This window comes from Carassius gibelio, chromosome A18, assembly GCF_023724105.1.
Source record: "Carassius gibelio isolate Cgi1373 ecotype wild population from Czech Republic chromosome A18, carGib1.2-hapl.c, whole genome shotgun sequence".
NCBI classification, from domain to species: domain Eukaryota; kingdom Metazoa; phylum Chordata; class Actinopteri; order Cypriniformes; family Cyprinidae; genus Carassius; species Carassius gibelio.
The window spans coordinates 13,144,018-13,170,261 of record NC_068388.1 but is presented as its reverse complement, the minus strand read 5'-3'; the positions used below and the strand labels follow the sequence as shown (position 1 = coordinate 13,170,261).

Here is a 26,244-nt window from a genome sequence, read left to right as displayed (position 1 = left end):
GGTGAATACTGAGCTTTGGGGGTCCCATGATGTGCCTTTTTTGAAAGTCTAAGAAGTCACCCATTTCACTCACGGCTTGTACTTAACACTGCTCAATACATATACTGAAAGACAACCCAGAGAATAACAAAAAATGGATAATGACTGCTTGCATTATTTTGTCCAACCGCTGTGTCTTTTAGTTTCATTCAGGTTTGTGTTCCCTAATCACATTAAAAGTCAAACTATCCAGAGTCAGTCAGGTGAGCCACAGAAGGAAGTCACCATTGCATCCTGTTTGTCTTTAATCAAACAAGCTCCACCCATGCAAGATCCTCAAACAGACTGGCACGTGAATGCCATGTGATGCATTTTGGATTTGTCAGAATACATATTTGTCTTGCAGACAAAGGCATTAACTCTTTCATAGAAGATCACAGCTTTGACTGCAAGTATATGATCATCATCTTTGCACGTGTGTTGATGTGACCTGCATCTTAATGCCAAATTAATCCCCAAACCAGCACTTCATGAGTTAAAATCTAGACAGCCTGACGGGGACTCCAACTATATTTATTCAGAGATTTCTTCCACTCATCCTTAGACCCTGAGCCAACTCTGAGGATATGAGAAGAGATTGAGATTCGAATGTGGAGTATACTACAAGCCAGAGAGGAGATTAAACACACTCGCACAGATCCGAATATGAGATGAGGGCTCAATACCAACACAAACAACTTGTAGCAAAACAACAAGGGAAACCAAAAAAAGAGACTATAATTTTAGGCTCCATTCTTTCTTTCGAGATGCACTATGGCCAAGTCAGTCTATAGAGGAGGCTGTCATTCAGAAGACTGGACTAGAGGGCCTCAGCAAACTTCAAAAGAAGTCTGTAGGATGACTTAAAATTATTAAACATTAATACTAATAAATACACTTTTATTGTTTATAAATAATGAAAAATAATATGTTTATAAAAAAAAAAAAAGTTATTTATAATTACAGCAGAAATACTGAAGGAACCATCTTACCTTCTATGGGCTGCCTTTGAAAATTGTGTTGAACAATAGGGAGGCGAATTGCACTCCCAAAATGCAGTCATTTCAATAAGAATTGCAGATTTTGCATTGGGTTCAGTCTCGGCGTTTGGAAAGTGAGTTCTATGTGAGCAGTACTTCATACAATCGCAACACTACTGATGATAGATAACGGAACAATACCTTCAGACTTGCAATAGCAGAAGGTCAAAATAACTTACATACTTTATTTATAATGTACTGTATGTACAGTAAAACAAAAATCTTAGACTTATATACAGTGCACATGCATTTCAAACTTAGCCTACTATCATTTTCAACCCTCGTTCTTACTGGTGTGTGCATAAAGCATCTCTGAAAGACATTCTAAACAGCATTTTGAGGAATACGCTGGGGTTTTGACATCAAGCCAACATGAGACATCAACTGTAAACTGAAAGGGGCGTGTACACCTGTTCTGTAGACTTTGTTCTTCAATGCCAGGCTTCAAAGACAATAACGATGCATGTTTCTTACCTTTGATAGCTTTCATGCACCATCCTTACTATTTATTATTTCCTGATCCGGAACAGGATTACTAGCATGAAGCCCGCTTATGAGCTGTAATTCACCTGACGCACTACTGGACCGCAGTGAGGTGTAATTACTGTAAACACATCCACTTACTCAATGAAGAAACTCGCTCCTTCCTTCGTAAACCCTTCCTCCCAACCCGGGGGTAGATCTAGGAGGCAAGAAAAATAGCACGTTTGCGAAACTTTTAGCATTCTTTTATTCTGTAATGCGTATGCAACACGAAATAACACTTAAAATACTGAAATCCCTAAAGCTAAACGGAAGCAAGAATGCACTTACCGGATCGGATCATGTGTCCAGAATTGACAGGTTCACTAGTGCAGGGATGAAGCCAAGAGGTGGTCCTCGTCTCATCGCTGGCAGGAAAACAAACCACCTGTTAGCGATGCAGTTGGCTGGGAAACACTCGAACGGTATGGGAAAGAAATTATTTTGAATTGCCATATTAAACATATATCCTCACTTTATGAAAAAGACCCTGCCGTCGCAGCACACCCCATACGAGTAGTTCTCAGGTAAGGTGTCCCGCCGGAGCGGCGCCGCCATTATTCCCATGTGAAGTCCCGTCTACCTCATATTCCCTCCTCGCTGTCCTCGCTTTGTAGCGATCAAGCGCTCGGGCGAAAGGGCGATTAAAGGGGAGGGCTAACTTTGCACTTGGCTTTCAGTGACTAAGGTTGGCCGACAAAAAAAAAAGATACATTCCTTACAATACAGACTAACGTCCTCCAACGTAAATGGAGAAAATCATTGCTCACGCTCTTGAGATATCATATAATATTAATATTTGTATTCTTTTTTTTTTTATCAAAAAAGATTTAGTCTACACTTATCTGTATTTATTTTGTAGTGCCTGGTGTTCCAATGCATTGAATGTTCCCCATGCATGTCTTTCAAAGCACTGAATAATTTATTTATTCGATTATGCTGTTTGTGTATTTTATATTAGGCTATTATTGCAGAATATCCTGTGGGTTGCCAGGTATGTGTAAACGCATACAGTTCCGCTTCTTATCCATAGGTTAGCTTTATTTACACCAATGCAGATTTGATAAAGTTTCTGTAAGTTTTATGGCATTTAAAAATGACCTGATAATTTATTTTAATCCGTAAAGCATCCTGATTATTTATTTATTTATTTATTTATTTATTTATTTATTTATTATTTTATTTATTTATTTTGGTGTTTATTTATATCTATCCTGCTAGGAATTATTGTGGTTGTATTTTATTATAATAATAATGTTTACATCGAAAATAGTAGCCAGATAACCTGTTTTTACTTACCATCTGCAACAGTTGCACAGACTTGGCAACCTGCCTGTTGTATTACTCATAGCCACTTTGCATATTTACAACAAAATTGTGCAGTTGTTAGCCTACGTTATTTCTGATTGATCCACTTAAAACTACTTTCATATGTTTAAACGTAATGTATATTAACACATTTTCTTTGCGGTCTTCACAGTAGACATGGATCATTTGCCAAGATTATTTATGGGGGATGCCAATACTGTACATAAAAGGTTCACTCTATATTTTGATGTGGTCGTATTGTGACACCTAGAGGCGTGTCAGTATAAAGCAAGAGTTATTATTTACTCATACGAGGCAGGAGTGTTTTGGTCAGGACCAAGCTACTTTCAGGGGTCTTGAAGTCCTTCCTCCTGCAAATCAGCCCCAAACCCCTGCACCAGGACCAGCCAGTGCAGGTTCAGTTAAGATTAACAAAGTGGCATGACAGTTGAGGGTGGGTTTACTGCCATAACCCCAGACATTTGCACACACCGCTGTCAGTGCTTGAATTTTCATGTTGACTTCAATTAATTATTTTCTAATATTTCTGACATTTTTATCCCAAGTATGGTGATCTTCAAGATACTCCATCTATTTTACATACAATATTAAGCTATCAAATAGTTTTATTTCATAAATAAATGTTAATAGTTTAATTATTATTATTATTATTATTATTTTATTTCACTATAGCAAATCATTTTTTCTCCCTTTGTCCATGACAAATCCATTTAGGCTATATATTATATCAACTTTTTATTGCATTTGACATACCTCACTAACAAAAAAATATATAATGGTTAGTAACAATACTTAATTGTTTTAACTCACTATTGCAAATTGTTTTATCTCAATCTGTCCAGTGAAAATGGCCAGAAAGCTAAAGAAAAAGGAATACATACTGTAAGTCATCTATGTATTCTATGCCCTCTAAGGTTTTTTTTTTTTTTTTTCTCCACAGGTTTAAAATTAAAATGTATACTATTTGTCCTTATTTCAGAAAATTCCTCCATTTAATAATCATTAAAAAAAAAGAAAAACATTCTAGCCTGCTCATCGCTCACCCCTTCCATTAGAGGTCAGCCAGTTCCAAAAGTTCCTGAGACAGAGTTTGCTACACAAGAGGTTCATGTGAAAGCTGTTCCTGTCACAGCTGTCCCAAACGTGCCTTCATTATAATAATTTAATAAATTAAATCACATTTTTTTGGTAAGTTTACTGAAGACCATAGCAGAGATGTATAGTGAATGTAAAAGAGTACACAATCAAAAACAACAACAACAACTTTTATATTTATATTTACGATCTAGGCTGCCAGGCTATCTATCTACAAATTAATATATATATATATAAAGAAGAAAAAATATCATAATCTGGTTGTATTTTGTTAGCATCGTATTTTAATTCAGGTTATGAAAAAAATAAAAAAATAAAGATGGATACAACGCCTGCTCAATCGTGCCACCTTGTGATGGTTGTCATGCAGCACATTCAGCTTACCACTGAAGAGAGATGAACTGTGCCTCTCTTTGAAATCAAAGGTTTATGTTCTGCATGTCGATATTACTGCATTTTGAGTGGAGTTAACCTGTGGCAAATTCAGCTGAATGGGTATGATTTGGAATAGCACACACCTCTCAATTAAAGGTCTAACAGCTGAAAATGCATATCCATGATCATATATGGAAGTGATCTGTGCTTTATGGCGGTATGGCCAGACTCTATCCTAAATAAGGGCACCTAAATAATTCTCAGACTGTGAGAAACAAGAATCTCTGGTCTGATGAACCTCAGTTCCAAGCATCATGTATGGAGGAAACCAGGCACTGCTCATCACCTGCACAGTAGAATCCCACCGGTAAAGTGTGCTGGTGTTTTTCAGCGGCAGGGACTGGGAGACTCGTAGAAGTAAGGATCAACACAGAAAAATACTGAGATGGAAACCTAGTCCAGACTCCAGGGCATTCAGAAGCTCAGACTAGGCAGAAGGTTCACCTTCCAACAGGACAATGACCCTAAGCACACAGCAAGAGTGGCTTATAGACAACCCTGTGAATGTCCTTGACTGGCTCATGCAGCCATAGCCTGAGCTTGAACCCAATCAAACATTTCTGGAGAAACCTGAAAATGTACATCTGCCCCCATTCAACCTGGTGAGGAGAAGAATGGCAGATGTTTGCCAAATACAGATGTGCAAAGCATGTCGCATCAAACAAAAAAGACTTGAGGCTGTAAAGGTGCTTCAACTTCAAGTACTGAGTGAATATATGCTTAAGTACTTAATTTAGTTTTTCATTTTTAATAAGTTTGCAAAGTTGCCACATATCAGTTTTTTCTTTGTCAGTATGGTGTATAGAATGTAGATAGATTAAAAAAAAAACAAAAAAAAAAAAACAGTAAGCAATTTGAGGCAGCAGCAATAAACGTGAAAAAAAAAATGAAGGGGAATGAATAATTTCATAAGGCACCATACATTATATATATATGTATGTATATATACAGTACAGACCAAAGGTTTGGACACACCTTCTCATTCAGAGTTTTCTTTATTTTCATGACTATGAAAATTGTAGATTCACACTGAAGGCATCAAAACTATGAATTAACACATGTGGAATTATATATGGAATTATATACATAACAAAAAAGTGTGAAACAACTGAAAATATGTCATATTCTAGGTTCTTCAAAGTAGCCAACTTTTGCTTTGATTACTGCTTTGCACACTCTTGGCATTCTCTTGATGTAGAGGTGGTCACCTGAAATGGTCTTCCAACAGTCTTGAAGGAGTTCCCCGAGAGAAGCTTAGCACTTGTTGGCCCTTTGCCTTCTGTCTGAGGTCCAGCTCACCCCTAAACCATCTGGATTGGGTTCAGGTCCGGTGACTGTGGAGGCCAGGTCATCACTCTCCTTCTTGGTCAAATAGCCCTTGATGCCTTCAGTGTGACTCTACAATTTTCATAGTCATGAAAATAAAGAAAACTCTTAATATAATATATATATATATATATATATATATATATATATACAATTTTATAATATCTATTTCTTTATTTTATATAATGGTGCACTATACTGACAGCAAATACTTTTACAAAAGATTTCCATTTCAATTAAATGCTGTTCACCTTTTTTTTCTATTCATCAAAGAATCATGAAGAAACAGAAACAGTTTCCTCCAAAAATTGTAAGCACATTAAATATAAAAAATAATTAAAAGCATTACAACATTTTAAAGGATCCAAGCGTTTGAACAGTATTGTATACAAACACACACAAACGCAAAGCAATTACCAAAATAAAAAAAAAAGATCCTCAAAAAATATTTCGGTAGGCCTCTCACTCACATTCACAAAATGACTCTGTGCAGCTGCTGCATCTAATTTGAATACTCAAATATTTTTACATATCAGACAGGGAAGCATCACCATTTGTAACCATTCGGGTTTTCAACCATTAAATGTACACTGACTCTGCACATCACTGACATTCAGTTCTATTTAAAAGTGACTATGTAATGACCAACCAAGCTCAAATTTCTCTCTGCAACATGATATGTGTCTATGTTTTTTTTTTTTTTTGTCTCACACTGTGGCTGCTGACTGCTCTATTGCATCAGGCAGTCAGCGCTTTGTAATTGAGACTCCAGAGATCCTCCTTCTCAAGCTTTGGACTCCCCAGGATGAGTAACAGAGGCTGGGGCCATGCTTGCTGCCCTCCCACAACACACAAGCCCCTGCTGCAATCAAATGCAATCCTCTCATTACCAAATAGTGCTGTGATTGGTTGCCAAGAGACCAAGGTCACCTGGGTGAAGGCACCTTAGGAGAAGAAGACACCACAGCACTGCCACATGCATGCATCCAACCAGCAACCCTCCAGCAAACTGATCTCAGATCTGTTACTTTCAATCAGGCACTGCTTCTACAAGCAAAAACTAAATTACAATCAGTCAGCCTTGTTACTGCTAATATAGAGTTAAACGCTTTCGTAATAGCATGTGTCCACCTTCACATTATCAATAAATGTGTCTGAAATGCCATCTTATTAAGTCAAGGACGAAGCATCATTAAATTAGACCTGCAGTCTGCTGTCACAGCATGAAAGATTGCGTAAATGATTGCTTGTCTTTGCACCATGCAAGCTTATGTTGCAGCTGATGTGTCGAGGGGAGATGTTAATTGATTACTCCTCAAGGGAGAGAGTTTCATCACGCTTTGTTTTTAACCCTCTCTTACATGGGCTGCACATGACGGTCTCGCAGGAGTCCTGCACCTCTACATTCAGAGTCTGAGACACAATGAACTAGAATGATGAACCAAAACATGTGAGCCAGGACAGTGTGCAAGGAAACAACTTTACATTCAACAAATGCAGGACGTGATAACAGAACTTTTGCAGAGTTATAGTGTAAAAAAAACAAAAAAAACAAGAGGATTGCAGTCATTTAATTTATTCTCAAGTACAAACTGCAATGATCAGTGAAGTCAAATGTAGCAAACAATATCAGCATCTGTTTTGTAGGACGTACGGTGTTGGATGTCATTTTCAACATATGCACTACTGCTCAAAGGTTTGGGGTCAGTAAGATTTTATACAAATGTTTCTCATTAAAACTGCATAAAAAAAATGTTAAACAGTAGCCTAATATTGTGAAATATTAGTACAATTTAAAATAACTTTTATTTGTAATTTTATTTGAAACATAATTGATTCCTGTTTTCCTGTCTCGCGTGATCCTTTAGAAACCAGTTTAATATGCTGATTTGCTGCTTAATAAACATTTCTTATTATTATCAGAGTTGGTTGTGCTGCTTAATAATTTTGAAAAAACTGTGATATGTTTGAACCCAACATTTATAAGAAATCGAAATATTTTGCAACAATATAAATGTTGTTACGGTTACTTTTTATTTCATGTACACTTGCAGAAAAAAAGTATTAATTAACAGTATTAAAAATGTAATAATAACATAAAAAATCTTACTGACCGCAAAACTTATTAATGGAAGTGTATTTGAACAAATATATATCTATATATAGAAAACTGTAAACATTGAGGTGGACTGTAACTTGACCTTGTTACTTTTTTTTTTTGCATTTTCTTCAACAACAACAACAATAATAATAATAGCAGCCTATTTTCATGCCATTTAAAAACATTGGAATAAACTAGGTACAATTTACCCAAAAATGATTCATATCATTCCAAATCAGTGCGACTTTCTTTCTGTTGTGAGTCACAAAAGATATTTTGAAGAAAAAAAAATATTACTGAACTATTTAAAACTATTTCCACTGAACAAAACAACAACCCTCTGACTTTCATTGAATAGGGGGAAAAAAGGCCATGCCATTTTTCAAAAAGTCTTCTATTGTGTTTCTCACAAAGAAAGTTATACAGGTTTGGAATGGCATTTTGGGATGAACTATCTCTTTAAATAAAAAAAAAAACACTAGTTTAGTACTCCAACATACTGTATGTGTTAAAAAATATATGTGTGATCAGTCACACTGAAGAGTCTGTAAGGCATAGCCAAAAAAAATAAAATAAAAATTCTGTAGCAACAGCAGTAGTAACATTCAATAGCAGTCAAGGTACAATGTGTGTTGGGACACAGCAGTGAGGTATGAATGTCAATTTAAGTCAATATATCAGTCTAGAGGCAGGCCGGGGGAATTTGAGATCAATAATTACAGTCAGAAACCACTTTTGCAGATCAAGGGCTGGTTACTTCTTCTGTATGCTGTCCTTACAGGCCCACAGCTTTTCCCTGTGTGACAAACTTAAACAATAGCCAATGGCCTTCTCGGTTTCACTGATCCTCTTTCGGAAACGGTCCCTGTCCCGTGCAAACTCCTCCCACGGTCCCTTACGAGAGGCTTGAAAAGCAAAGGACCAGGCTTGCATCTTGTGGACTTGTACGATGGGAGAAAACTTCACCTGGAAAACATTAGCAACATGCTGTTATCAGGCAATGACTGTCAGCTGAAATGTAGTCTAAAGCGCCTTAAAGGTGCGGTCAGATAAGCGAATTTCTGGCAGAATTTTGCGGGCGAAAAGGTCAATAGTGTTGCGTGGCATGAAGCACAGCTCACACAAAGATCACTTTCAAACCAAGCAGCTTTCTGTTGGTCAGTGTGGCGAGTTTGCATGAGCAACTTGAACACGTTGCAAAATCTGCACGGGGAAATGGAAATTCCTTATCGCGAAATTCGCTAAACAAGAGTGACCACACCTTTAGACTAATAATTACCTTCTTAAAAGGGGGACGTTTCCTCTGGTTTCCCCGAACAGCAGTCAGACCAACATGTCTTCTCCATGGCATCACTGATAATGTCTCAACGGGTAATTTGTGGCAGCAATGGCGAGCGACTTTCCTTGGCGGTAATGGCGGCTTTGAGCGCCTTGGAGATTTTAAGAGTCTATCGGTTTTATTTTGTGTGTTGTCGCTGGGCGAATCGTGTATTGGTGTAGCCGGTGAGCTTTGAAGAGGGGCTCTGAAATTCAGTGGGTGATATGGGTCATCATTCTGAGAGAGGGACCTCCATAAGGCCTCTTCTTCTTCATCTTCAGAACCCGGTTTGGAAGAATCGGAGCCTGTTGATACAGTGGACCGTGATACAGTGGGACTCTCAGCTTTTGAAACCACCTGTGTTTTGCTTTTTTCATTAACCGCACTGGACAAACATGCCTTGAAGTGCAGAGGGTGATATGGATCCGTCGAGCTGGTCAGAAGGTCCCAGAGTTTGTCATTCTCCTCTCGTTCTCCTTCAAAACAAGAGCTGTCTGTGCTTCCCCAGCTGAACTCACTGTCTGAGAACTGACCGACTGACTGCACCGGACATGGAGCTTGAACATCCTCAGTAGATGAACTACACGAATCAGGATCACCGCTGGGTTTCTGATGCTTCCTGAACTCCTTTGGAGAAAACCCGGACACATGTGTAGTAAACGTGCAGGTGTTCTCTTCACATTTTCTTTCTGATCCTCCTAATATGGTCCAGTCGTATCCATGTTTCCACATGGAGTGATCTCCGATATAGAGATCTTCAGTGTCATTGAGACACTCTGTTGCATGGGACACAAGGTCTTCCACTAAAGAGCAACAAAGTTCATCGCCGACCAGACTGGACAGGACAGCTCTGGAGTGGGAACTCACATCAAAAGGGTCCCTGCCGAATTTGGAAAGTGGATTGGAACCCCCAACCACGATGTTTTTGTTGTTTTCAAACAAGGACGAGAGCAGGAAACTGTCAGAAGGGTCTCCTGACCCGCTTGTCATGTGCTGAATGTGTTGCCCTGTCTCGTCTGTAATTCTCAGATGGACTTCAAACCTGAACATCTGGAAAACTGGGGACCAAACAAGGAGTTACTGGATGGATGGATAAATGAACTAATGTGTTTTTAATCAAAAATAAAATGTTAAAATACTGATAGAAAAAAACAATTCATATTATCCATATTTTATGCATTACAAAATGAGTAAATAAGTAAATATTATTATTATGTAAAATAATAAAATGTTTAATTAAAAATACAAATTAAATACAATAATGAAATAAATACAAAATCAAAATTTTATTATAATACACAAAAACCCTGCTACTTCACGTTTGCTCTAGAATTTTTGAGTTATTTTGTTTTACAAAAGAAAAAAATCAGCATTGCATTAATGTTTTCTTAATACATCTTTGTCACTCTCCTCTGAAGAAAATATTTTTTAAATAATAATTGAAGTCGTTTTTGGATAAAAGCTTAATGGACACATTTTTTTTAATCAAATGCAACAACATTAATAAACAGCACTTTTTCATTTTGCACTTTTTACGCAGTTTGCAGTTCTATTCTATAAGAATAATACATCTATACAGCCATCTACATATAGATAAGTGCATCTATCCTGTACATAATTGTGTAATCCCGCAATGGCAAAGCATAAGAATAGCAAAACACTTCAATCCAAACATATGAGTCAGTAAAACCAGACTTACCGGTCATCAGAGAGCAGCAGATGACCTGGACCAGCAGTCTGAGGTGCTCCCACAGCACCGTCAGGATCTGTTTAGTCCAGGGCAGAAGCATCATGCCGCTGTCCCCGAAGCGCCGCAGCGCGGTCCGCTCCGCTCCGCTCCCTTCCATCCTCAAACAGTCACACTATGCTCTCACGTATTCTGATATTCGTCCCTTGGTTTGTTTTCTCTGTAGTAATCTATCGGCTGGTGTTTGAAGTTTGCCAACCACATCTTCCCAGATATGTGAGCGTTAACTCCGAGCGAAAGCTGCTGAAGTACACATGATCACCGATTCTTCTTCAGAACACCTCCGAGTGACAACAGTGAACTTGTGCCTGCGAGAAACGACTCCAATTTATGAAAACGTTCCACTACAAACAAATATCTCCAACCCTGCAGCCGTGCGATCTTTGATTTGATCGCTTCTGTGTCACTCACGCTGGTTACGCCCTCTTTCGCAACAAACCACGCCCACACGATGCGTATCCCAGCAGTGACGCATGGTTTGTTGTCCCTTGTGAAATATCTTGAAACAGCAGGTTTACATATTGCTACTATTACATCACATAATTACGGCAAGCGATTTTATATTTTAGACACTTAATTATTCAATTTATTTTAATGATGAAGTAATGACTGGAAAAATTATGAAAAATTTGTTTTTTGTTTTTTCACTCGATACGTCCAGACTGGATTCAAGCTGTGAATTCTGCTCTCAAACAAGATGGAACTTTATATTTTTGTATTGTATATATGTAAAAAAAATAATAATGCACTAAAGATAATTTGCATCGGATATCAGATTACAACTAAAGCCTCTTTAAACTTGCTAATTATTGCTGAGGCAATAATTAAACCTTGTTACTGCTTCTTGCGTCATACTGTACATTACACTGTTGTTTTTGAACAATGTTCTACTAACGTTAACGAGGGGAAGAAAAAAAAAACACTGGATAATTACAAGAGATATAGCTTCCAGTATAATAGGTCAGATCTGTAACAAGACGAAGTGCAATAACTTACACTTAATAAAACTGTTCCATCACAAATGTACCTAGTTTACTATTAGGCATAATATTTAAAATGGAAACTTAAGTTAGTGTTTTCATTCATTTTCCTGTGTGCATTACTGTAGTGCAAATATTTGTGACAATTAGGTTACATTATGGGTCATATAGTCAAATTAAATACATAAAATACAGTCAAATACAAATCATAAGTATGGTTTTAATCTACCAATGTATTTTTTGATTGGAATTCATTATCATATCTATCCCTTTGCACAGTATTAGATCCTTTAAAATACAAAATGTACATCAACAGCAGTCTTGTATGACTGTCAAGGTGTGAAACCTGGGGTCAAATCATGTATACTTCATCAGTAAGCCCTCATTTTGGAGACAAAGCAAATGGCCTGTATTAGTAGCATAATAGCATAAGACTGGCCTGCTTTTCTCTTTCTCTCCAGATGCTTTCTCACAGCAACAGCCTGATTAATGAGGTGGTACAGAAACGCTGGCAGATCTGAGGTCAGGCCTTTTAGACCTTTATAATTTTACTGCCAATGACAAAGTGCACCTGGGCCACACCACAAGAATCCCTAAGGTTCACACCAACACCTCGGCAGAAATCATTAGTGTGGTGGGGGGGGGGGGGATTTGAATGTATAGTCCACACAAAATTAAAAGATCATCAACATTTACTCACCCTCATATCATTTTAAACTGATGACTTTTCTTCTGTGGAACACAAAAGAGGATTTGTATTCTGAAGAATGTTGGGAACTAAACCATTTTGGTTACCATTTACTTCTAAATCATACAGGTTTGGAACAACACAGCATCCATAGTTACTCAACATGATGAAAACTATTCCTTTAAGATGTGCTCTTGCAATTCTTCAAATGGCAACTTGAACCACAAATCACCAGTGTTGTTATTGACATCTAAAACTATTTAAATCATTTTAATCATTTTTTCAAATTAAGCTGAAATAAAAGAAAGTATTAGAAGTTACCTAAAGTTAAGAAAAAAAAAATAGAAATGTTTCTTTGGCAACAAACTAAAAATAATTATAATTATATATATAATAATTAAAAATAAAATACAATTCATAATAGTTTATGGTTAATACTAAAATAACATTGGAAAATCACAGCATAAAATTTACTTGTCTTTTGATATGACTATTAAACCTACTTATAATAATAAAATAAAAATAACCCACTGCATAACAGAATGCAAATGGTTTCAACCAAATCTAAAAATATGAAAGTGCAAGAGGAAAACTGGATACAACTATGCAAATTAATGAAAAAAAAGAAAAGAAAACTTCTTTATGAAAATACTTCCAAATTATAATATTCAATAGTTGTATGTTTCTTGCCTGCCCCCTACTGGTTCAAGTATATTTTTATCCATTAAAGAAACCCCAGAACAAAGTATACAGAGAGGTGTTCAAAAACCTTTAATTTTCCTTAATACAGAGACTTACAGCAAACATTGATTCGGTCAGGTTAAGATAACCAATAAATAACTGGCCATGTTAATATCCATTCAAAATGTTTTTTTGACAGTCATAAAACAGTGTATCAAGCCACTATTTTCAGAGTTAATGCTGACAATCTTGTACATCTTTTTAAAAATGCCTGGTAAACTCAATAGATTCACGATTCAGCGGAGTTCTGGCAGTAGCTTTAAGCCACAGGTGCCGTTCCCTTTATAAAGAGGGTTCATTATTATACTAATTCATTGGTGCCATTAAAAAAAAACACAGCTTGACCAACTCTGATCACTCCACGGGAAGTATATACTACATTAACTTACAAAAACAGGGCCTTTCTAAACCGCGAATGCACTGAGAAGAGCGAAAATGAAAGGAGAGCATGTGAAGACACCCTGTTATTGTTCTCTAAAGGGAAGTGGTCGCGAGTTTGTTCAGTTCATTTGGCACGATATCAAAAGCACAGTGAACTCTGCTGTACTTATTCTAATGGCTCAAAACCTTTTTATGTTTATTTGCATATGTAGAAAAGGAAAGTGTAAAAGTGAGCAGTTTTAAAAATACAAGTGTCAGTCTCTATATATATATATATTTTCTTATATAATATAAACTCTTATTTATGTGAGCAGTTTTGGTCCAAGTTCCAGATGCACAGATTACGAATGTTGATTTCACACAAAGTTAGGTAGATTGATTCTTTCAACCTTGATTAGTGTCAGAGAGAGAGAGAGAGAGAAAGAGAGGGATGCTGGGGGAATTTGAAATGTTGGTCCTGTAAGGGCACTTGCTGCAGTCACATCACCTTTCATCGAAGACTGGTGTGCAGGAATGGTTGGCTCTAAAAGTATGGCACTGTGGTGAGCTTGTACCACTTGACAGTCTCTCTGCTCAGGTCAAAGTCTTTAAGGCTGAGGGTGATGCCACCCAAACAGCAGTTCTCTCGCAGAGACTCTGCACTGAGCACGCTCAGTTGAAGCTCTCTTTGCTTCAGGGTCTCCTTACTGTATCCGCTGTACACCAGCTACGACCCAAGAAAGAAAGAAGTTGTTGATTAGCGTTAGAATAAAGCAGAATTAATCATGCATCGTGAAACAGGTAGGTTTTGGTTACCATTTCGTTAAATGTTGGATTCCTAGTTTTCCTTGCAATCTTTGTTTTGCGTTTGGAGGTTTTGTGGGGGTCTGGAAGAAGGTAGGTTTTCACGTAAGGGTTTGGGTCTGCTCCGTCATTCGACATCTGTGTTTGGGAGAACAAAATGGACGAGATTTTGAAATGAACAGACACTGGGGTTTGAAGACGGGTGCTATATTGCTATTCCTTACCAGGTCTTTAATGTGCATGACCATGATGAAGAGCGTGCTGTTTCTGTAGGACACGGACAGCTTCACCTCACCCTCCACGCGGCCAGTGGTGGGACTCACTGGAGGAGTCTCTGCCAAATGGATATTGAATATATGAAAACAATCATAATGTGGTGCGTTAAAAGTTCGGAAATACACACAACTCTAAGCCGATTACAGGATACATGAGATTCTCTTAAAAAAGAACTGTAGCATGTAAAATTAATTATTTGAATACCGTATTTTTCGGACTATAAGTCGCACCTGAGTATAAGTCACATCAGTCCAAAAATGTGTCATGATGAGGAAAAAAACATATATAAGTCGCACTGGACTATAAGTCGCATTTATTTAGAACCAAGAACCAAGATAAAACCCGTCTACAGCCACAAGAGGGTGCTCTATGTTTTCAGTGTAGACTACAGGAGCACTGAGCAGCATTAGAGCGCCCTCTCGCGGCTGTAGACGGTAATGTTTTCTCTTGGTTCACATCTCTTCGGTTCATGTCAAATTAATTTTGATAAATAAGTCGCAACTGACTAGAAGTCGCAGGACCAGCCAAACTATGAAAAAAAAGTGCGACTTATAGTCCAGAAAATACGGTAATAAAAATGAAAAAAAAAAAAGGTACAAATTTGAAATACGACGCACATACCTGGAGTTTTTGAGAGTCCTTCAACCCCCTCGGTCTTGTCATCTCTCGCAATCGGGTGGAAGAAGGTGTAAATTAGATCACACTAAGAAAAAAAAAAAAAAAAAAACTAATTCAACTCCGTCCCAGTTATTTACACCACTGTTCTAAAGTTTGCCATCAGTAAGAGTTTTCAGAGCGAAAATACTGCTTATATTAAGCAAGGATGCATAAAATTGATTAAAATTGACCAGCTGTTTATGATTAAATAAATTCAGCCTTGTTATACATAAGAGACTCCAAAAACATTGAAACATTAAGACAATGTTACTAAAAATCAGTGCATGTTCATTTGATTGATTTAATTGGTTGACTCATGACTGCTGAAAAATGATATTTTACGATAAAAATTTAAAGGAACAACAGTTTATGTTAAATTTCCATTCAGCCACCTGGGTGACTTCTGGTGAACCCCTCATCAGATTGTGCACATAGCTGCTCAATTCCACCTTCCTTTTGGATGCCACATCCTTGATATGTGTACGTCCCAGCACCATTTTACTGGGAAACCTATTAAAAGAAAAAGACTCTCAGGAACATAGAAGTGTAGAAATTTGACAAACTATGGTACAAGAGGTGAATTCATATACCCCGGCAACTTCCACAGAGGGAAAAGGATGGTCAGCTTGTTGTGCAGTTCCTGGAACTCATCAAAGGTGCGGAAGACAAACTGCGGCTCACTTTGACCTTCCCTAAGGATCCGTATCACATACGTCTGGAAGATACGTGAAAATCCAGGTGAAATTAGAAAAATTATTGGAATATTGGATGGAAATAAAATAATTTGTTATTAAAAAAAATAAAATAATATAAACTGCTTTATAAACTCCTCTTTAAAAATCAGTCTCACGTAGTGCTTGTCTGGATTGTATCTCTTCTGAAATGAAAATATGGAGGCATCTCGGATCCTGCCGTCCTGCTTCATTGTGTATGTCCGGGGAGCGAAGGACAGGATTGGTTCGTCATTGGAGGGAAGGCCAGAGAAACGCAACTGGGCCAGGTTATGGATGAAAAAATTAAACTTCGTGGCCACACTGCCAAGACTAGATTCAATCAACCTATAAGAAAAAAGATAGAAAAGAGACCGGTATGTAAAAACCGAGAGCTAAATAAAAAAAATACACGAAAAAAAAAATAATAAAAAATCTAACACATACCTTGTGAAGAAAATAGTAGCCTCTGCATCTGTAGTCTGAGGTTGAAGAGCATCATGCACGTATTTAAGATCTTGGACTCCAGTAAGCTCAGGCAAACCGGACTGTGTCATCTGTGTTAAACACACAAAACTAAACTGATCAATAAACAAGTAAACAGTAAAGCAACAAAAATCCTGAATGGAGAAACGTATGCAAACAGCTTCCTGTCCCTAGGGTTGTGCAATTGACCATTGAAACAGAGCCATACTGATGACACACAAATGACTTTGGAGTTTTGTTTGCAGTGCGGTGCTGTATAATACCAGAGACAGCAGGTTGAGGAAGAGGTTGGAGTGTTTGCGTATCAGGTTGTAAGCTTGAGAGCAAAGGTCAACAAAAAGCTGGAAGCGGCTAGTGGGTCTCTCGCCTCCATTAATGACGTAAGCCATATCAGAGGTTAAGACAAACGGTGCTCGGTCCCTGCAAAAGAGAACAAAACATGATTAACAAAACCAAACTGAGCAGTCTTACATGACGTAACTCGTCATCATTCACCTTTTAAAAGTCCCAATCATTTGTGCGTGGCCCAGGAACTTCCCAAAGTCTATGTGGAACATGTGGCCGGTGGAGCGCAGCATGATGTTATCGTTGTGGCGGTCACAAATGCCTAGGATGTAAGTGGCCACGCAGCACCCTGCGCAGGTGTAGATGAAATTCTCGGAGGCCTGACAAGAGACGGTTTCGATTAAGTTCAGAAACTCAACCAACCTCAAGAACCTGGCCTTTACTGAAGCTGCTATGCATAGTTATCCAGTTTCGTTTTAAATGTACCTTCTCATACTCATCCTCAGCGGGGTTATACTTGCGAAGCCACTCGGCGAGAGGTTTGTCCTTGAAGGAGCCCGTCACGCCGTACTCCACCTGAATCTTCCTCAGCGTTTCAGAAGACGGAACCAGCTCCACCATGCCTGTGAAACCAAACACAAATGTTACAATAGAAGTACTGTCACAAAGTCATTTTTAATAAAGCAATATCAAACAAATCAATTTTATTTTTCATTTCAATTTGCAACATATTCTCTGACCCGTAGGCCATTTTTGTTGTACCTACAATAAACAGGATATTCATTCACTACCATTCAAAAGTTTGGGGTCAATAGGTTTTATTATTATTATTTTAAGAAATTATTAAGTCAACAAGGATGTATTAAAAGTGACAGTTAACACACAAGGTAAGAAAAGATTTCTGCTCTTTTGAACTATAATCAAAGAATCTACAAAAACGATTAAGCAACAACTGCTTCAACATTGATTATAATAATAAAGAGATCATTAGAATGATTTCTGAAGGATCATGTGATACTGAAGACTGGAACAATGATGCTGACAATCCAGCTTTTCTATCACAGGAATAAATGTAAATTTAAAGTGTATTAAAACTTGGAAAAAAATAAATACAATATTTTTACACACACACACACAGTATTTCTTATGAAATAAGTGCAGCTCTAGAGACCATAAGAGACCCCTAACAAATACAAAGCATCTCACAGAATCCATACTTTTGAACAATAATGAAAATCATAATAGTATTTAAAATATATACATATTAGAACCATTTTATTCTTATATAAAATAGTTAAATGGGTTTTAAATGACGAGCAGAAAGTACCTTTATCTTTTCCAGTAGAGATGCATTTGAAGTTGACAATGCGCAGGTCCAGTCCCTCCTGCAGCCAGATCCGATCCATAATCCGAATCATCTGCAGCGCCAACATGTCCTGCCTCAGATCCTCTCCAACCTGAGTTTCAGTTAAGACGGATAAGCTATTCGGACATACCTCAAAAACAAGCCTATCTAGAATATGTAGGTACAAGATTTTTGTTTTACTACTGATTGCACCACTAGAGGGCATGTTCATGACTGAGACCAGACTTTAAATTGGGTATTTTGTCTGTGGCACATTTTTTAACAGTTTATAGTTTGAGTTTAATAGAAGATCCCACCTTTGCAATTAATGGAAAAAGAAACCGACTGCCCTGTAACTACTGTCAAACTAAAGTGATGTAAAACAATAACAAACCTCTATATACATTAGGTATACATTCTAACTATGGAGATCCCTTCACTTTACTGAACACACGCACCTTAAACATGACGTTAATCTCGTCTCCCAGCGGGTCTGCGTTAACCAGTGCAATCTTCAAAGGTACAGCATTGGAATTGAAGAAAGAGCAGGCCTAGTTTCAACAAAAGTAGCACTATGTTACTAAAGCATCACAACATCAGCCTCAGGGTTTACGTTAGATTCTCTTCTTCAACTTGGCAACAAAGAGGGGCTTTGAAATGGGGAGGAGAAGAGAATGAGTTCAGTCACATGACTTTACAAGTGTGAAAACTCTACATCTGAAACAGGAAGAGAGGGGGAGTGAATCGATTGTGAATGCTTCCCAGCAAAACGGAACAAAACTGGACCCAGCATGAGAGCTGAAGAGATCTGTTTCTTGGAAGTGTGGATTTAGAAGCTTCTATAGAAATGCTGATCAAAAGCATTAATCAGATTGAGAATGTAGGTTCGATATAGTCAATTTGGTATACTCACCTTGATATTGAGTTCTTTTGCCACCAGACTGGGGCTAATAGGGAGTCGACAGCTGTTCTTTTGGAAGAAAGACTGTACCCTCTCTAGACCCTCCAGCAGCACCATCTAAAAAAACGACAAATATTTAGAATGGCAAATTAAGTAGCATTAAGACCTGGTTTGACTGATACCAACTACAACCTCATGACTTCCACCCAAAACTCCTAAGTTTCCAAATACTTCCAAGTTGAGAGTTTTGAGTAAGAATAGTTTTCAAGAGAGCTAGTATAAAGACTTCAAAGCTGTAAAAGCAAACTAGATTAATTGAAATAAAATATAAAATAAACTTGGAAACACTTTACAATAAGTTTCATTAGTTAACATCAACACTTCTACAGCATTTACTAATCCTAGCTAAAGTTAACTTCAATATTTACTAATAAATTATTCAAATCAAAAGTTGAGCTTGATTTTATGTAAGTGGCGGGGAATCATGGCTAAAACAAAGAAGAAAAAAAACCTGAACAGTTTAGTTTAGAGCAAACTGTCGGGCCGTGTCCCTCCTCATATAAACACCTTCACGCAATCAACAGCCGCGTGACGTCGACCAGCGTAGCGCAAGCCTAGGGTTCGGTTCGGTGAAAAAAACCCTAAGGTTTCGGTGCATCCCAAGTGTTATGGGTCCACTGGAGAGATGGTGAGGTGGTGGTAATGCAATTTCTAAATCTGCGATCTGCCATAAAGTAAGAAGCCGCCTCACGCACCTGCTGCTGAGAACATGCTCAGGAGAGTTCTAACAGTTCAGAAATTGTGTGAATCAGAGGTAAAAGAATTATATAAATATAGTTCTGTTTCTTGCACAGACTGATCGTTTTGTGTCTTTACATATTAGTGTATTGTCACAAGCCACAGGGTTTAATTTGGTTTTGTTTGTGTATGTATTTTTGTTTGTATGTTTTAGCTATGATTCCCATCCACTTACATTATAAGAGTGCTAGACTGCGATGGTTTGAATGGTATTGGTTTAGGTTCTACTGAAGAATCAAAGTCACTTATATCTTGGATGCCCCTTGGGGTAAGTAGATAAACATCACATTTTAATTTTTGGGTGAACTATCCGTTTGACAAAAACTAAAACAACAACTATGTCAACAATAATAAAATAGCTGAGCTGGTCAATGTCCCCAACAACCTCTGTAGTCCCATTTATTTAACCACTTGATAGTAACAGACACTTAAAAACCTGAAGTAAATCGTGACTGGTGAATTACTGGTGTATTTTATGTTGTAGGATAAAGTTTATTTACTTGTGTTAACTACGGACCATAACAATGGCCCATTCAAAAAACCCAATGAATTCAGAATGATGGAATTGGAAGAGCAAAACATTAATATGTTTCTGGGTTTAGCAACTCTATTTAGCCAAGACAGACAAAGCCATAACATGATAAATGTGTCTACAAGTAATAAAGAGCATTAAAAAGAGCTTTCCATCTGTATGTAAACCACTGGTTCACATGGGAGATATAAGATGAAGCACTATATGACCAAAAATATGCGGACACCCCCCTTCTGACAGCATGTTTGGCTAGGCCCTTTAATTCCACTGAATACAGATCTTAATGCTATAGAACACAATGATAACTCTTGAGAATTGTGCGTATCCCACTTTGTGGCAATGCTTTGGGGAGGACCCTTTTCCATTCCAGCATGACAAAAACCTCTTGAGCAAAGTGAGATCCGTAAAAATTATTTAGCCATTGATTGGCACTTGACTGGCCTGTACAAAACCAAAATCTGAACCCCACTGAACACATTTGGAATGAATTTGAACACCAAATGTGAGTGCCAATTTTTTTAATAAATGCTCAACATGCACTTATGGGCTTGGTGTTTTGGTTTCCATATATTTTTGCCATATTGCATATCAGTACAAGACAATATATCAAAACTGACTGGATGAGCTGGAGGGATCAAGGGTTCATCCAAATACAGTCACCCACTGATCCAATAATCTTTCACAGGTCATTGTACTAGTTAGAAAAATATTCTTAAGTGTTTTGTTAGGACTGAAGGTTAAAACCCAGCTCTTGTTTAAAATCCAAAAGAAAACAGAAAAACAAGAGATTCCTTGTATACTTATGTAACCTTTCCTTTACTTGATGTTTATTCAGATCATGTTTTAAAAAGTATTATTAAATTCAATTTTGGAACTAGTTGTTGAACAATTTAGAAAATCCTGCACTTGTTTCCCAGAAGCCTTGGGTTTGAACTCATAAATCCTTACTGGATTTAAGAAAATAAAACCAACTAAAATAAAGAAGCACAAGATTCTGCTGCTGGCACAGATTCTTTCAAGAAATTCAGCAAGGATGCATTAAATGGATCAAAATTGCCAAAAAAAACTAATATTAATAAATGTTTCTTGCATTCTACGCAGGTTAAAAATCATGAGACATCTTCTTTAATTAATGCCAGCCATGGCTTACCTGTCGGGTGGAGCTGCTCGCCTGCCGCACTTTTTCGGCCAGAGCACCCAGCAGCTGCACAAGCCTGGTCTGCTTCTCAAGCTCAGCCCTCAGGCCAGTCCCACACAGGCACAGCAGTGCGCCAAGGATGCGGTCATAACGCTGACCGAACGCTGGGTCCTGCACGGCATCCCTCAGCAGCCTAAAGCCAAACAGACCCCAGCAGACTGTGTATGCTATCAACCGAAATTTCAACAAATTACCATATTCTTAATGAAATTTCATTTTTGAGTGATTAAATATTGTATTGAACTGACTACACTTAAAATGTGTATGTTCCTTTTAATAAACATAATTACCAGTAAAGATAATGTGCAATATTGATATTTCCCAGAGCTCGAGACAGCAGAAACATCACCAAGGCATTGCTGAGGTGACACTCGAACTTCACTGCCTGCAATTTACCATAAATGCTTGTCAGTACATTAGACAGTATACTTGAAGCACAATTATGCAACATACATATGCAAATGTACTTAGGTTAACTTATGTGGGTCAGAAAAGTTAATTAAAATAAATGCATTTAATTAAAATATTTTACTTGAATACATTTTAATTTAACTGTAAATAACATGCAACCAAGCATCCAAAAACATTCTTTAAAGGATTATATAAAAGTATACAAAGTCTACTTCTTTTTCCAAGTGTATGACCAAGAAAAAGCAACAGAAAGCACTATGACAAGCTGTTTATAGAAGAAAAAGATACATGCACAAACGTGTTTGTGTGTGTGTGTGTGTGTGTGTGCGCACCTGCACCAGCTGAGGGAGATAGTCAGCCAGCTCATCATCACTGCTGCTCTCGATCCAGCTCACGGCCACTTTCCTCACCTCTGTGTCAGCAAATCTGAATATAACACACACAACCAAGCACAACACTCACCACATGCTCAGCTCCCTCTCCATCAGAGAATAGTAATAAAGCAAGTCATGAGACCAATAACGTGGTCAAAAATGATTGAAGTTTGAAAGAAAGATATAAGGAAGAAAAATCATATGATCAAAGTGACACATTAAAAAGGTCATATGGTAAAAATGAGCTTGAGCAATACAGACGGAAAGGCGAAAGTGGGCCATAAAACAGATACATACTTTGAATCAAGGAGCTCCAGGGCTGAAACAGGCGACAGAGGGGGCCAGTGGTGCAGAAGGGAGTGGATCTCACCCATACTGCCCCAGTCCCAGCTGGGTGCACTGGCCAAGATTTTGGGTAGGCTGTATTCATAGTCCCGACAATAGTACCGCTGGTCCCAGAGCAGCTGCCTGTCTGCTCGTGACAGCCTGGTGGAAAAGAATACAGGGCAATGTCAAAGTAGACAAAATATCATATTTTCCAGAAAATAAGTTGTACCCACATGTAAGTTTCAAGGGGTCAAAACTGCACTAATGGGAAAAAAAAACATAAGTCCCATGAGTGTACAAGTCACATTTTACATTCAGAAGTAATGTAAAATACTGGTAAATCATGCAAATGTTTAACATACATTACAAACACTATAAATATGTACATTTCACTGCCCCTCATTCCTGAATAAAACCAGAAAAGAATAGAGAAAAATATAAGTATAAAACAAATTACAGTGGCATTCATTCTAAACATTAATTATAAAAGCAAAGCATAAACAAGTTTATTTAAAGTGAAAGACGGTATGTGGAAAATGAGCTGCACAAATAAACTTGGGCTCAATGGGCATGATTCCAAATGTGTGTGCTTTAGGCATGTTTTACATGCTTGATGTAAAATTCATTACATAAATCACTTCAGAATAACAGTTGCAGTATGTTTCAGAAATTATATTCTAGAAATGATGGTACTTCCTGTGGGCTTAAACCTAACCCAAGAAGCAGACACTCTAAACTGTTAACCCATGAACCGTAGAGTAAGATTTAGTCCTGATCCAGAGATAAGAGGCACAGGAAAGAAGTCACCCCTCTTAAACGTGTCTGCAAATGGCCAGTCAAGCTGGGAGCCCGGCAGCTGTTGGCACTTGGTGGGCATTCAGAGAGACATAGAGCTGCCCGCCGGCTGAGGCTGAGTGTTGTGTGGCTGTTTTAAAGCTGACTGAGCTTTCTGTTTTACATCTGAGCAATGCATTTTCAGCAGAGCATACTAAACAAGACCCGACAACTCTCTGCTTTTCAGCTGCAATGTCTCCTTATCAATAGAGATTTATTCTGAAGACACAAGAAGTTCAAGTCTGTTATCGCAGAGAATCAAGTTAGCTTGTGCTATCTTTACAAGAAAACCTCTAAAAAGTTCTTCATGTGAAACACTAAATGGTTCTCATAAACATTGTGACTCACAAATTGTCCTGTACATACAGAAGACGACAGATGAGAATCAAATAATGTCTATTTGGACAAAAAGAAGTGGATCCCATTCTCTAGGCTCAGACTTTTACACTGTTAAAAAAAACATTTTAGTTTAAATGAATTATGCTCTTTTGAACCTGAAAAAGTGCAGCATCAATGTATGTGCTCTGTATTTTGCTGCTGTGTGAATATAACATTAGTGTTTAGAGTGTTGTGAATAGGCTTAATGATGTCCATGTCTATTTAATAGATGTTTTTATACACTGAGAAGCTCAAAATCACTTCATTCTCAACTCAATTAAAACCCTTAAATAAGATAAGCAAGCTGACAGGGATCCATATCATTGGAGTAACTATGCGAAACTGATTCAATTACATAATGCTCTCAAAAGCTCTTTTATCCTCAATATCTGAAACCATGTTCAGCTCATATGCTGCTTTGGGTTATTATGAAGCTTCAAATGCTCAAATAGGACAGGAAGCCCATGGCACTGTAACTATCAAATTATTCTGATCAGGGATTTACCAAAAGCCAGAATCAAAGCCTACGAACTAATCCTAGCTAAAACCTTACAACTACTCTTTAGCAAGAACTGGTATTTCCTTGTAATGTAATGCAAATCCACATTATGCCATGAGGTCTTTTTAGTGATGCAAACCAGTGTTAATTTTGACACGAAATTTTAATTTAGTTTTAGTCTTAGTCTTTTGACTATAATTCTTTTTAGTTTTAGTCAAGTTTTAGTCATCTGATTTGTTTTAATTTTAGTCTTATTTTAGTCGACTAAAATCGCTTGGTATTTTAGTCGACTTAAATTGCTTGGTATTTTAGTCGACTAAAATAAGACTAAAATCAATAACAGATTTACTAGACAATTTTTTACAGCTGGTATGGGAAACAAACTTAACCAAAATATATAAAACACAAATTCAACTTTATTTCAACACAACTGTGTCTTTATTTCGATTCAAAAGCTTTTATGCAGCAACAAACACTGTCATGATAATATAAACAATAACTAGCTGCTAATTGACCATCAATAAAAGAAAAATAAAAGTTAGGTCCAGGACCTTAAAGCTTACAGCTGAGCTGAACAATAAGTGCATACATTTAAAGTAAATATTTAATAAGTTGGGTGGATAAAAAAAGTAACAAGATTTTATAAGGTATTCATTTGTCTAGCAATATTGTATGTTTTAAATACTACAATATTGCTAGATTAGTATGTATAATGATAGGATGTGAACATTCACGTTTCACATGACTAATATAGAAACATTTGTGATATTGTCAACAAGTAGATAATTGTATTATCAACATTATAAAATATACTAAACATTGGTATTAATCAAATGTATGTATCATAATATTACGTATTAGTATTGTGCTAAGTCTAGTTCTTCATCTAACTTGAAGGGGCTATTTTACATTACTTTTCAGTTCGTAATATTTAATGCTACAACATCTACGCACTGCAGTCTTCCAATTTTGCTTAGCTCAATAAACAAAAGAACATCGTTGTGAAATTACATTTGAGAAAATGTCCGGGTGTCTTTTCAAATTGGTTGTGTTCTTGCCACGAATGAGCGCTCCGCGTGCTTTACGCTTTGTTTTGTTTTGTTCGTCGTCAAACGTGAAGTGAGCTGTGGACATTTTGTCGCTCTTTTAGACATCACCTCTTCGAATGCCGACTTCCCGGGAGCTCATTTAAAAACTGAAAACCTTCGCTTCACGTCTCAATAAGTCAGGCTCGGATTGGTTCTCTTCTCTCATGCAGTCTCGCCTGTTCCGTTTTGCCGGTTCTTTTGCTCATTCCTCGCATCTCTCCCATCTGCTGATTTGATTTTCGTCACAGTCTATTTTCGTCTCGTCCCTTATTCGTTGACGATAATGTCAATCAATTTAGTCATAGTTTTAGTCTCCATCAGTGCCTTCTATTTTAGTTTTCGTTTCATTTTCGTCCGCAAAAATATATTCGTGACGAAATTAAAGACGAAAATATTTAGTCAACGAAATTAACACTGATGCAAACTTACCCAAAAGCAGATGCTCGTCCACACAGCTTTTCTACCTCACTTCGATCTCCCGGATCAAGTGGCTCTAGAGACTGAGGGTCCGGGCAGTCGTTCTCCTGAGGACCAACGTAGAGCACGTCCACCACTGGACTGGGGAAGTCAACCTGAGAATGGTCAGACAGTGATATTTACGTGTGAATCAATGTCAGTGAAGAGCAACTGACTCTAGATGG

General features: G+C 37.5%; 3 protein-coding genes across 11 annotated transcripts in view; all 3 read right to left on the bottom strand.

Annotated features, from left to right (window-relative positions):
• LOC127934389 (pleckstrin homology domain-containing family A member 7) overlaps nt 1-2,221 on the bottom strand; it is an 88,875-nt gene extending 86,654 nt beyond the window's left edge. For 5 of the 7 annotated variants that reach the window (XM_052531741.1, XM_052531742.1, XM_052531744.1 and 2 more), the window contains exons 1-3: nt 2,056-2,221; nt 1,872-1,948; nt 1,683-1,740 (exon numbers count right to left, since the gene is read on the bottom strand). In XM_052531741.1, coding sequence (XP_052387701.1) covers nt 1,683-1,740; nt 1,872-1,948; nt 2,056-2,147 — 227 coding nt within the window. In that variant the 5' untranslated portion in view covers nt 2,148-2,221. The remainder of the gene's footprint in view (nt 1-1,682; nt 1,741-1,871; nt 1,949-2,055) is intronic. The other 2 variants (XM_052531748.1, XM_052531750.1) reach the window with 1 other exon arrangement.
• Nucleotides 2,222-7,321: 5,100 nt separating this feature from the next.
• LOC127933867 (protein phosphatase 1 regulatory subunit 15B) lies at nt 7,322-11,923 on the bottom strand. Of its 2 annotated transcripts, XM_052530911.1 has the most exons (4): nt 11,343-11,923; nt 10,884-11,239; nt 9,146-10,242; nt 7,322-8,832 (listed from the first exon to the last, which is right to left on the bottom strand). In XM_052530911.1, the coding sequence occupies exons 2-4, from the start codon at nt 11,029-11,031 to the stop codon at nt 8,620-8,622; spliced, it is 1,458 nt and encodes a 485-aa protein (XP_052386871.1). In that variant the 5' UTR covers nt 11,032-11,239; nt 11,343-11,923; the 3' UTR covers nt 7,322-8,619. The 2 variants fall into 2 exon arrangements, with proteins under 2 accessions (XP_052386871.1, XP_052386870.1); XM_052530910.1 differs by lacking the exon at nt 11,343-11,923 and having other exon boundaries at nt 10,884-11,309.
• A 1,424-nt stretch (nt 11,924-13,347) lies between these two features.
• The window catches only part of LOC127934183 (phosphatidylinositol 4-phosphate 3-kinase C2 domain-containing subunit alpha), a 38,980-nt gene continuing 26,083 nt past the window's right edge, over nt 13,348-26,244 (bottom strand). For both annotated transcript variants that reach the window (XM_052531398.1, XM_052531399.1), the window contains exons 15-33: nt 26,033-26,175; nt 22,775-22,963; nt 22,436-22,529; nt 21,983-22,077; nt 21,645-21,825; nt 19,177-19,281; nt 18,722-18,814; nt 18,246-18,375; nt 17,405-17,541; nt 17,129-17,298; nt 16,897-17,053; nt 16,595-16,704; nt 16,288-16,495; nt 16,028-16,152; nt 15,830-15,947; nt 15,402-15,483; nt 14,729-14,838; nt 14,517-14,642; nt 13,348-14,427 (exon numbers count right to left, since the gene is read on the bottom strand). In XM_052531398.1, coding sequence (XP_052387358.1) covers nt 14,245-14,427; nt 14,517-14,642; nt 14,729-14,838; nt 15,402-15,483; nt 15,830-15,947; nt 16,028-16,152; nt 16,288-16,495; nt 16,595-16,704; nt 16,897-17,053; nt 17,129-17,298; nt 17,405-17,541; nt 18,246-18,375; nt 18,722-18,814; nt 19,177-19,281; nt 21,645-21,825; nt 21,983-22,077; nt 22,436-22,529; nt 22,775-22,963; nt 26,033-26,175 — 2,556 coding nt within the window. In that variant the 3' untranslated portion in view covers nt 13,348-14,244. The remainder of the gene's footprint in view (nt 14,428-14,516; nt 14,643-14,728; nt 14,839-15,401; nt 15,484-15,829; nt 15,948-16,027; nt 16,153-16,287; nt 16,496-16,594; nt 16,705-16,896; nt 17,054-17,128; nt 17,299-17,404; nt 17,542-18,245; nt 18,376-18,721; nt 18,815-19,176; nt 19,282-21,644; nt 21,826-21,982; nt 22,078-22,435; nt 22,530-22,774; nt 22,964-26,032; nt 26,176-26,244) is intronic.